At 39.7% G+C, this 12,667-nt stretch overlaps 1 protein-coding gene across 6 annotated transcripts in view; it reads left to right on the plus strand.

Moving 5' to 3' along the window:
• Positions 1–12,667, plus strand: part of FBN1 (fibrillin 1) — a 148,613-nt gene that overhangs the window by 113,699 nt on the left and 22,247 nt on the right. For all 6 annotated transcript variants that reach the window (XR_005566766.1, XR_003542735.2, XM_039390052.1 and 3 more), the window contains exons 35-45: positions 823–948; positions 2,415–2,537; positions 3,104–3,226; positions 4,093–4,257; positions 4,642–4,710; positions 4,822–4,947; positions 5,220–5,342; positions 5,452–5,610; positions 6,504–6,575; positions 8,568–8,693; positions 9,780–9,902. Coding sequence is in view for 4 of the 6 variants with exons in the window: in XM_039390052.1 (XP_039245986.1) it covers positions 823–948; positions 2,415–2,537; positions 3,104–3,226; positions 4,093–4,257; positions 4,642–4,710; positions 4,822–4,947; positions 5,220–5,342; positions 5,452–5,610; positions 6,504–6,575; positions 8,568–8,693; positions 9,780–9,902 (1,335 nt within the window). In the remaining 2 variants the exon portion in view is untranslated. The remainder of the gene's footprint in view (positions 1–822; positions 949–2,414; positions 2,538–3,103; positions 3,227–4,092; positions 4,258–4,641; positions 4,711–4,821; positions 4,948–5,219; positions 5,343–5,451; positions 5,611–6,503; positions 6,576–8,567; positions 8,694–9,779; positions 9,903–12,667) is intronic.

A 12,667-nucleotide genomic window follows, 5' to 3' on the forward strand; every position in this document is an offset into this window, starting at 1 on the left:
AGTGCTTACCGAGTTTCTGCCTTCAGTAGAACTTGAATTTTTTTTTAAAATTTGGGTTCTTTATTGTTCCTGGATTCAAAAGGTGGCTGGGACTCCAACTACAGCACGCAAGTGTTCTGTAGGCCCTCTGCCAGAGGGTGCAGCATTCACCCTGTAGGTACTACTTTTGATTTGCCAGCCATGGACTTTCCAAAGCTCACAGTGCCAGCCAGGCTCTGCTGCAATAAGCAGGTGTTTTTGTGATGTGTAACATTTCAGCTAAAGAGTAAGGGCCACGAGCTGTCTGAAGGGGAGTGTGGTCCAATATCAAGGCTGTTTTTCTCATCAGCTGTTAACCTGCAGTTTAATTTTGATCAAGTTCCTTTCATGCCACTTTCTGTCAGTGTTTTGTATGTTTGACATGGAGAACTGCCTATTACCATATGTTTGCTCATTGCACAGTAAACCTCTTTTTTTTTTTTCAATTACTGCCTCTAGGCTCTACTGTAATAGAAACAATAACTATAATAAATTTCACGTGCTCATTCTGAGTCTAAATTTGACCCTGTGTACTGCCTCCAATTGTTATTAACTGTAGCTACTTAAGGAGTCTGTGCCTCTCTCTGATTTTCCTTTTGATTAGAAGATGTATTTTCAGCATGTTGGAAATACACTGAGCTGTTACATGTAGTAACCTCTGCTCATAACTAGATTGCAGTTTCCTCTGCAAGTGTTCAGAGGTAATAGAATAGTTGAAATGTTTGGAACACTGCAGCTTCAGCTCACATATGTTGGTGAGAAAACCATATTACTGTAAACTTGCTATTTCTCTTCCTTTTACAGACCTTGATGAATGCTCAGAAAACTTGAATCTCTGTGAAAATGGGCAGTGCCTCAATGCCCCTGGAGGGTATCGCTGTGAATGTGATATGGGATTTTTGCCAAGTGTAGATGGGAAAGCATGTGAAGGTAATTCTCTGTAAGCTTTAAACAATGCTCAACAAATTCTGCCTTAATAGTATTTTATGTTTCAAAAATTTTATAATTGGTCGCAATTGTGATTGAGGTGAGAACGGCATCAAAATTGTCAGTAGTAGTTGCTTTTTTGCAGTTTATACATTTATTATGGATCTCTAAGTGGTCATCTACCTGTTGTACCTGCCTTTTCATTGACCATTTATGTCCAGTTCCTCATCTTATTCATAACAATTTAACAGAAAAAGTTGTCACTTTGCATTGGTATGTATGAAACTGAAAAACAGTGATTTGGTAGCCAATACAGTGAACATGCTTTGAGGGCTTCTGTGAGGCGCAAAATCAGAGTGTGAAGCCTTGCAAAAAGTTTATATGACCACAACAAAAAAATAAATTCCCATGACTGTTCAGTTTTGAGGGTGAGCTGTCAGTTAACTGTTTACAACTCATTCATAAGAGCTTTGCATATATGAAGATTCAAAACAATCAAATAATAAACATGTTGCCAACATGATTAAGGTCATATATTTGATTTCAGCTTTTGAAATCCTCATTTGATATAGCACTAATCAGTTAAGTCAGTCAAGAAAACTCAGCCATATCATCTGATATAGTAATAACTCTTAGTAACTGGTATTTGGAGTTCATAAGTACATCACTATAAATAGAATTTTCCCCCCTTGAAAAGTGTTCTGTGTATTTTTTTAGCAATCGACCAAGTGAAATAATTTACGACAGTGAATTTTTCTTTAAACTAAACCAATATTAGGTTTCATAACGTTTCATGAAACAATTTACTTTCAGACCTTTTAGCTAAGTTTAAATAGCTTACGTAGAGCCCAGCTCCTGTTGCTAAAACAGACTTGCCTTGATGTTTCAGATGTGTATGCTAAATGCAGTATTTTAAGGTCCTTTGTAAATACACACTTTTTTGTTGTATCAAATTGGTCATTCTTTGTGCAGTGCATGTGGCATTCAGTAAATACTGAATCAGACTCATATGATTTGGACAAAAAGCACAAAAGTGAGCTCTGCTTGCCAAACTTCAGATCTGTCAAATATAGAAACCTGAGGATGAACATGAAATTCACCTTTGGACACAAGCTTTTCCCTTGCTGGTGTCCAGCTTTCTGCAGATGATTGCTGACTTAGAATAAACTTCATTTTTTTAGAGCATATCTTCTTCTATGTTTAATATTGCTACTTTTCAGATTAGCCCACTAATAAGCTAGGATTGTTTCTGGCATGGCTTCCAGAGATACTGGAAGGAACCTTTTTCCCCCAGAAAAGGTTATGGAGTAGGTTCCTTAGTCTCCAGCATGTTACTTTTTCTTGTCTTATACTGTGTGCAGAAGCTGTTGGCTTCCAGATCCATGTTGCTGAACCTTTTTACAGTTCTCTGTCTATGTCTTAAGAAGATAAGGAAACCTCATATTTTTCCCCTCCTGTTCCTTTATCAGATATTGATGAGTGCTCACTTCCTAACATCTGTGTCTACGGTACTTGTCATAACCTTCCGGGACTTTTCCGCTGCGAGTGTGAAGTGGGCTATGAGTTGGACAGAAGTGGTGGAAACTGCACAGGTAAAAGTTTGGAACAACGTGCTTTTTAATTTTCTGTTAGTGTCACGGTCAGCTCCTTAGGAAGTTCTTTTAGAAAGCTATACAGATCAAACTGGATATAGGAAAGTACGGAGTTGCCTACTGTATAACACGCTTCTCTTTCCTGATCTTTGTCAACCTCTGATATCCCCCTAAGAAAGGGAAAACAGATCAGAGAGAACCCCTCTGGCAGAGATGTGTTGTGCCTTGTACAGCACTTCACAGTACTGAGTGGTCAGCTCTGACCTTGTCTTGTATTTTTCTGTTAAGTATTTTTTTAGTACTTTATGTGAATTCATGAAGCAAATGTGAAAACGTAAGTTCATAGATTGATTTTTCAGGAAAAATACTTTCCCCCCCCCCCCTATAAAATGATGGATGCATCTCAGACTACTGTTCTTCTAAAAGGTGCCTTTATTTTTTAGAGCTTTCTGGAGATCAGTATCTCATAACTAATGGATTGTGATGGTCAGCATATGGTACCTGATATATCCATGACTTGCACTGTTCTTGAATATTTGCTTACCACATGCTGTATTTTCTTGCAGATGTTAATGAATGTGCAGATCCTACGACCTGCATTAGTGGCACATGTATCAATACTGCTGGTAGCTACACCTGTGAGTGCCCTCCTGATTTTGAGCTGAATCCCACCCGAGTTGGATGTGTTGGTAAGGGACCACTTGTTATGTTATTTACAGGGGAAGTTCCACAGAGGGACTGCAAGCCCAGCTGCATAAGAATAATCCCAGGTCATGGAAAAGGGCCTCAATTCCCATCCCACTGCCCCTGGCTTGGAAGCTGTAGTAGGGCAGCAGGAGCATGTCCAGAGTTGATGCAGCAATGCCAGCAGTGCCCAGCTGCCAGAACCAACCCTTTGGGGCCTGTTAGAGCTGTCCACAATTTACAACAGGCGTAGACAATTTTAAATTTCAACAAACTTAAGCCCTCATCCAGCTGGCCCCAAGATGGCAGGCAAATGAAGTTGTGGCATAAAGCCACCCATGCTCTTGGAGCATTGAGTGCAGCTTGGCTGGGCGCAGCTTCATGACCAACGGAAATACTCTTGTATTAGGCTCCAACTGCTTAGTAATGCTCTCATATTTTTTTGGTTTTGTTTGTTTAAGAGAGTGTAGGGATGCTTCTCAAATTCAAATGTATTTGAAATTCCTGACACTTAGTAGATGCTTTCATGCTTGTTAACCTCAAGGAGAGGAGAAAGCAATGAGTTTCTGGAACGGGAAGGATGTACAAATGTGGGGTAAAATGTGAATGAAAATGAGAAAAGACCTGGCAGAATTACCCTTAGTCATGATAAGTAAATTCCCTACTTTGTGAGAAGTCCAACAAAGCCAAGGAATGGGGCACCATGAACCTATGTAAGTGGGAAATGCTGGGCCTCCCTGGGCAACACAACTTACTTGCTTTGGCTGTCCTGCAAGAACTGAGAGCCATCTGTAGGTACCCCTCATCCTAAGATGATGTGTTGTGTTTTGCTCTCATGAAATGTGTTTGTCATTATGCACATTGTGAATAGATACCCGATCTGGCAACTGTTACCTGGACATTAAAACTCGTGGAGATAACGGTGGCACCTTCTGCAGCAACGAGATTGGAGTGGGTGTTTCCAAGGCCTCCTGTTGCTGCTCCCTGGGCAAGGCTTGGGGAGTTCCCTGTGAGCATTGCCCAGCTGTGAACACAAGTAAGTCTGCATTTCCTGGGTTGAACACAGCAGTGTCTTAGCTGGATTTTTTTCTAATTTAGCCAGGTAACCCAAATACTGGTGTAATCATTTATTGTGTACATGCAGGGGACAGGAGTTAACCAAAAACTTTACTAGTCTTTCAAAAAGATTACTTAGTCAGAATATTATTATCACTTCTGAGCAAGTTTAGTGTTACACAAAAACCTACATTATGAAATAGAATAGCAGTTGATGTTACAGAGTAAAACCTAATAATGTCTATGTCTGATTACTTTGTAACTTTACATTTAAACAATCTGTAATAATAGGATCCATTTTCAAAAATAGTTGTGCTGAAAATGTTTCTGCCATTGTATGCTCATAAGTCTATTTTGGTTTCAGCTGAATATAAGGTTCTTTGCCCTGGAGGGGAAGGATTCCGACCAAACCCTATTACAGTTATATTAGAAGGTAATGTTTACATTTTCCTATATTTACATGTCTAAAATTATGAAACTCTTTAGTGAGGGTTGTTTTTCATGGAAAAGCATTAATGAAATGTTTATGGATTTGTTTGGACAGATATTGATGAATGTCAAGAGCTGCCTGGACTTTGCCAAGGAGGAAAATGTATTAATACATTTGGTAGCTTCCAGTGTCAGTGTCCATCAGGGTACTATTTGAATGAAGAGACTCGAGTGTGTGATGGTATGTAGCCTTCACTTAACTAGTCTTCTGTTTTATTCTTTGAAAATGATGACAGATCAATGTGCAGAGAATTAATCTGTCCTTGAAAAGGAGCATAACCAGACTAAGCAGTGTAAAGCTTAAGGGTGGGAAAACTGGAAAAAGTTCAAGTCTTGCACTGAGAGAGTGAAAATTCCATCTTGACCAAGTATTACTGACACATTTTCATTCTCAGAAGCACAACAACAAAGCTTCTGTGGCCACTCACTCACTACCTTTGTGTTCTCTCCTAGATGTGAATGAGTGTGATACACCTGGCATTTGTGGACCTGGAACATGTTACAATACTGTTGGGAATTACACCTGCATCTGTCCTCCTGATTACATGCAAGTCAATGGAGGAAACAACTGTATGGGTATGTGTTGGGGGTTCTTTAAAGCTTTATCTTACTGCTTTGGGCCAGGTAGATCATCTTCCTAAGAGCTGCCTACTTCATTTGCCTGGGGTCTTCTTCATTTTCACAGATATGAGAAGAAGTCTGTGTTACAGAAATTACTATCCTGACAATCAAACCTGTGATGGTGAGCTGCTCTTCAATATGACCAAGAAAATGTGCTGCTGTTCCTACAACATTGGACGTGCATGGAATAAGCCTTGTGAACAGTGTCCTATCCCGAGCACAGGTACATTTTTGTATTGCAGAGCTATTTGAAAGCCTTGGTAACATCATAGTTACAATTAGTGAGTGTGATGTTGTTAGCGATGCTATGTCTTTTTCTGCTCTTGTGTGTCTAAAGTGAAGGGATTAGTTAATTTTTTGCCTGGGGGTGATCAGCCCTAGTCACAATGTGGAGTGGTTTGTGTTTGTGCTGCTGGGCTGTGCCACCTTTGTGCCAGTTTCACTGTATTGGAGAGTTCATGCTCTGTATTGGTTAATCTGTCTCTGCAATTGATGATCCAGTGTTGAGCCACTGAACAAGATTTTATTGGTATTGCTCCAGCAAATGCTGTACTGTGCCTCGACTGCTGATTGCCACAAGGGGCCTTTGTGGTAGCCATGAGTTTACAGAGATAGCTTGGTCTCCTCTGAGAATGATCTGTATTAAGCAGCTAAGTGTAAGATGTGGGAGTTTCTGTGCTAACTGTAAGGGCATTCAGGACTCCTCCACACTGGATAAGGCTGCAGAGTTGACTGTGGTTTGAGGTGGTTTGCTTCAAGAGCAACTTCCTAGACACTTGTTTGATTAACTTCCAACTTATAGTTCAGGTTTTTAAAAGTCAGATCTGGACTTGTGTGCAAACACTGTAAGGCACAGAGATAGGAATACACAATGAAAACCCAGCATTTGATCCGAATCCCTCTACATTTTTTATTTGCTAATTTCAATGGCCTTTGAATGAGAACCCAAATGCAAACTAAGCACCTAACATGGTGAGTTTGGGAAAGGGGCTACCTACCTCTTTGTGCCCTGCAGGTGCTGAAAGAGTAGAATTTTCTTGGGCAAAGAATATAATGAATTTTTGACTGTTGATTAATTCCAAATGCTTTAATCACTGCTTTGTGTTCCTGTTGCAGATGAATTCTCCACACTCTGTGGAAGTCAAAGGCCTGGCTTCTTCATTGATATTTATACAGGATTACCAGTTGGTGAGTTGTAACTTATGTTTTGAACGAAATTCCATGCTACCTCTGCCCAGGAAAGAGGGGAGGTTTGTTTTCCCAGTTATTTTTTTCAAGGGAGGAATGACAACTAAACAGTGTAATGGAGTTCAAGCCTCTGTTAAGTCCGAGCCTGCAAACTTTCTGCCTGGCTACTCCTCGCTGGCAGCAGGGATAGTTGCTGTTTCTAATCAAGGCAACAGACAGCTCCAAAGAAACCGTAACCAGGCCTGAGCAGGGCACAGATACCGAGAATAAGAGGTCTGGGAGTAAGGCCAACCAGCATTTGGTCTGAGAGGAATTGGGAGTCTTTCCTTCAAACTAAAGCAAGATTTAATCTGACATTTCACACCAGTCCCCCTGTGTATTGGTTTGACACAAAAATCCTTTTTTCTGCTCGGCTGGAATATTTCTCACATATGTTATTGTGTGTTACATTTGAATCGCAAGTAACAAATTGCAAAACAAAAAGAGGGAGAGAATGAGGAATTCTAAGACAAGGAATTGAGTAAATCCCTAATGGGACTCCCTTTTGTTTTTATTCACACTAAAATGCAAATAAGAAGCAGATAATGCGCCCTGTAACAAACAGAGGCAGCATATAGGCAGTAATCAGATGCTTTTAGCATTAAGCTGTTGCTGCAATGCAGGGTTCAGCTAGTTAGATGGAAATATTTCTGGTAAAATGGGGAATGTAATTTTTAAAGAAGTTTCTAAAATGTACAGTATTTATTATTTACGAGGTCATTTCTTGGAAGCAAAATATCCACTCCTAGGTATTAACATTATCCCAATTTTTTGCTGAGTCTGCTCAAGCTAATTAGGCCATTCATCAGCATCAGCAGGGAGCCCTTGGATGGTGCTGACATTCACAGGTAAAAGCTGCATCTGCAGTGCTGCCATGTGTGCAGGAGGTTTGCAGTCTGCTCTGTCTGCCCTGCCACAACTGTGCCACAGTGCTCTGTGTACCCTGTAATATTTGCTTACAATCCTTACATGATGTTGCTCTTCTCTTTGGGTTAAAGTTCTAGATAGTTGCTCCAGGTGGTTGTTTCAGAGACAGAAGTAGTTCTATTTGTACTCATCCATTATATCAGAGGGCTCAGAATTACAGGATCTAATGTAGGAAATGAGGGGTTGGATCCAGCAGCAACATTAAAAAAAAAAACAAACCAAAACACAACAACATTATCTGTTGGAAACTCCTGTTAGCTGGTAATTTCCCCCCGTATTCTGTGTCTGTGTAGCTCAGTGCATGTGGCAATGTTTACTAAAGACAGAGGCTTTGGAGGAGTCTCTGAACTCTGTCATCTTGTCAGAATATTAAGATGTGTAAGGGCTCAATAGGCAAGACATATAATTGCAATAGCAGCTGGGTTTTTTTTCTGCCAAAATCAGTTACTTAACCTGGGTGTATACAGAGCATTGGCAAGCCCCAGCTGCCTGGGTTAATCAATCTAATTAATAACGTGTTGGCAGCACTTCAGATGTTACCTGGCATTGGCACTTTCAAATTGTTACATAAACCCATGGAAGTCTTTTCAGATTAACAAGGGTAAAACAGTGCAAAACTAGTTCTGACAAGTGTTTGCATTCAGTCTTGCTCTCCTGTATTAAACCAAAGACAGTTACATTCTCCCTGTTTGGCTCTTCCCAATAACTCCACTGCAACACTCGGGAAGATGAGGAGGTTCATCAGGACTGTGGGTGGGAGACATGAGGAAGGACATATGATACCCTCTGCATTCCTATGTGGCAGGATATACCTTTAGTATAGTGAAGAGTCAGAACCTGAAGAAGCAGAAAATACCTACATTTCCACAGTTTGGAATGACTCACTGTCTTGCAATTGGGAAAATTCTGATGCTCTTATCATACATTTAATAATTATCTTAAGGATAAATGCCTAAGGACATATTCTGTAGCAGAAGATTCCATGAAGTGCTCTTTACAAGTATTTAAAACCAATTATTCTTGCAGATATTGATGAATGCAGAGAGATTCCTGGAGTGTGTGAAAATGGGATCTGCATAAACATGGTTGGCAGTTTCCGGTGCGAGTGTCCCGTGGGATTCTTCTACAATGACAAGCTGCTGGTCTGCGAAGGTAAAGTGCTGTTCTCCTGCAGAGAAATGGTGTTTCACCAGCTGGCAATTCACACACCCCCACATCTGAGACACTTGCAAGTCATCCATAATGAGGGGAAAATACCATTATCAGTGTAATAAGTTTGTGTTAATTCAGGCATTTTGAATTCTATTGCATAGAAAATACCAGATTTTCCATCAGACATCTAAGGCCTTGAAGGCACATGAGTCAGCAGTCATGGGAAGAAACATTGTTTTTCACGTTTGACAGTAAAGCCAAGAAAAAAATAGTAGTCTTGAGTCAGATCATGAGCATAATTTTTTTAATTCCAAAATATTTTTTTCTAGTGCAACAAAGATTTTTTTTAAAAAATATAAACACATGATAATTTTTTTCCAGTTTAAACATTTCCTAACATTGTATTAGTCAGTTTGGTGGAGAAACTGAAAATAGCAGCAGGAATTGCTGTCATTCTCTGGTGTGGGTTGTGACTCCTGGCAACACAAGTGCTGCAAGCAAGGCATCGATAGCTTTGAGTGAAAGCATCTTCTGTGTGCTGCTTCTAATTAAAATCCAGATACACTTCTGGGGAGATAAACTTCTCTTTTTGCAGCACCTTAAGTAAGGAAAATCCATCAAAATGTTTTTGCCTAAAATTTTGTGCTGCTGTTTATGTTGAAAGCTTCTAATATCCAGCAGGGATCTTGATGCTCTGTTATGCTCAAGGGAGATCCCCACAGTCTCCAGTGGAGACTGTGCATACACAGCAGCTTACTTATTCTGATCTCAGTCTTAAGACTGAAATTCACCCATGTGACGTGTTGCAACAAGCCTTTCATGGGCCCTCCAACACCACAGAAAGCTATTACATAAATTCTCAAAATAGGAATGAATTTTTACAAATGATAATTTGGGATAATTTCAGGGAGATACCTAAATGTGCCATAAATATCAACTTTCATCTATATATTTATTTTTTTCAGAATTAGAAAGGAATTCCTGTATTTGGGTACAGTAATATTCTTTACACTAAGAAAATAGAGGTTTTGGCGTCTTTCTAGCGCCAGCTACCGTAAATATGAAATTCCGTTTTTGCACTGACAGATATTGATGAATGCCAGAATGGACCAGTTTGTCAGCAAAATGCAGAGTGTGTCAACACAGCTGGCAGCTACCGCTGTGACTGCAAACCTGGCTACAGGTTCACCTCAACGGGTCGCTGCACTGGTGAGTTCCACTGGCTCGGTCGGGTGAGGGTCTGCAAAATGAGTAGGTTTGAAAAGTCTAAAAAAAGCGTATCCCCTTCTCAGAAAGATGCTATACCAGGAGGTGATTAGAGCTCCAAGAACCCTTCTCTTAAAGCCTTTTGGGGCATCCTGTAACCATTCTGGTAATTCTGGGCACATCCCCCAGATGCATAAATGGGAGTTAAAAACCTAAGTAGATGTTTGTCTTTCACTTTATCCCACCAACCGCAAGCATTTTTCTTTAGCCCATGTTATGTTTAGGGAGGGAAGACCAATTGATGCACTATCTTTTGGCTATTTTCTGATTTTCATTATAATTTGCTATATGTGTTTTAGCAATTTATTTTCCACTTGTATTTTTACAAATAACTCACTGCTTGCTGGGGTCTCTACTGATAAGGTAGACTTATCTGCTGGCCTGAATGCAATAACTTAAACAGCTTATTGTTAAACTCCCCAACTTTGATATGGATTTAAACAGGTCACACATTATTTTTACTCACTGAATGGGACTGCAGTTTTCTAATCTATTTGCTTTTTCTTATAATATCATAGTCCAGTGAGGCATTCATGTTATCTTGCTTACCTGAAGATTTTAAACACTGCTGTGAGCCAAGCTGCTGTAAATATTATATGCTATATACATTTCTGAACAAAATAAGAATTACAACAAAAACTGGTAACCTTTTCCTTCAGTTTTTGCTTCTGAGTACTTGCGTTTTAGGAAGTGCACTTTTCCCTGCAGTGCAGTTTTTCATTGTTTCATGTGACTCTTGAGGGAAAAGGGTGTAGGGGAAATCAGAACTCTACTATGAGAACTAAAGCTTTGCTTTGTTAAGCTATGCAGTGGCACATGTAAATATTCAATATGTTCCTAATGCAATTGTTGTTGTTATGGGTTCGTTACAGCAGTACAGGAAGAGCCAGGGGAGGTTCTGATATGGGTTACAATGCTAAAGATGAATTGGCACAAACAGTAATACTTCCCTGTATTTTGCTCTTATTTTATATTTGATCAAAATAAAGTTACACAATTAGAGTTGAAATAGAAGTGGCTGATAATGTATGTGATCCAGCAAAGGAAGGAAATTCCCAACCACTCTGCTGGGAGCAGAGAGTGCTAAGCACCTTGCAATACTGGATCAGTTCTGCTACTGGATGGAAAATGTTTATGTGCTATTGAGTCAGACCTGATGTATCACAGCCACTAGTACTATGAGTGCATTTATCTTACCTTCCAAATAGCATTCTTCTCATGCTATCTATTGTGGTAAAATAAATAATTTCTCATATAAATTAATTTTTGTCACTTAGGACATTTCTGCCTTCCAATTTTTTAAGAATGTACAATGTTCTCTGTTAAATCCAAAAGAAGTGACTTTTCCCTTGGACTTTAACTAATGATTCATTTGCCCACAGAGCACCAGTCACAGTTTTTCTTTTCTCTTTGCTCCCCTGACCTGTGAAGATTAGGAGTTCCTAAGATGTTATCCAGCGTTGGGTCCCCGAGTACCTGTTTTAGACTCTAATTAGCAGTGGTATCATTAACAACGTTGGGAGAGCTTGGTCATCAATGAACACCCATCCAGAGTTACTCATGGCCCCATGTGCTGTACAGAAATCCTGGGGATGGGAGCTATCAGGATTGTCCTGTGCCAAGTAGAGAGCAGAGAAGAGGCAGTAGAGGCAGGAAAACAAGATTTAGTACATGAAGTTCTTTGCAATTAGGAACAACTTGACTCTTACTTTTGCAACCACCTGGGGATGGTTTGGTAAGAAACTGCATCTGCTTGGCTTAGATTGCATATAAAAGAAAATTACTGAACACTAGAGTCTAATCAATTGTAATACAGGCTTATGGCAGCACCTCAGTTCTCATAGTTTGGAGCTGCAGCAGACGAAACACAAGGAATTGAATCAAACCAGCTCTTGTTGGTCTTGAGGTCTGCAGAAACACCTCATTGGATTCATGCTTCTGATTTGTCAAGGAGAATCTGTGCTGGAGAGCAAACATTTTGTTTGTTAACATTTTGTTTCATTTACTGGATTCTGCCTGAAAGCATTTGTAAGTAGAGTAGCAGGAAGCAGTCAGCTGTTGAACAAATATAACGGGTGCCCTGCTATTGCAAGGCAGCAATCACAGGCTGTCAGGAGAGCTTTCCCCTCTCTGCAGAATTATACAAAACAGTTTCTGACTCCATATAGCTGTAACTCTTCTTGCTGTTTGAGCTCTGTCCAGTTCACAGGATCATCACATTGCATGAATGCTTTAACACACATGTATATGTGTACATGGTGTACATGGTTTATCTCTGCATGATGAGTAGGTAAATTTACAGAGCCTTTTATCTCTCTGTAAGCTTAATGGGAAAAGTGGGGGATTCATCTCCCTTTCTGTTCTGTATGATTTCCTTTAGTTAATGAAGCAATCTGTGCTACAATCAAATGTAGCTAAAAGCAAGTAGCTGCATTCATGAGAAGACTACACACTGTGGTTCATGTGCATCTTTCATTTTTGCTGCAGCCAATGTATAGTCCTCAGACTCAGACCCTTTACAATTTTGTGTCATTAATTTTACTTTTCAGAACCATGGCAATATGCTTTCCCTCCAGCAAGGATTTGTGTTTGGTAAATGTAATTTTTATAATTTTCAACTCCACAAATATTGGAAAAGATAATTTACATGCAAGTAACCCCTTTTCTGAGATTTACTTAGTAATGGTTTTCTCATTAATAAACTAAAA

This window comes from Pipra filicauda, unplaced genomic scaffold, assembly GCF_003945595.2.
Source record: "Pipra filicauda isolate LSUMZ 115617 unplaced genomic scaffold, ASM394559v2 scaffold7_size6619720_pilon, whole genome shotgun sequence".
Classification (NCBI taxonomy): domain Eukaryota; kingdom Metazoa; phylum Chordata; class Aves; order Passeriformes; family Pipridae; genus Pipra; species Pipra filicauda.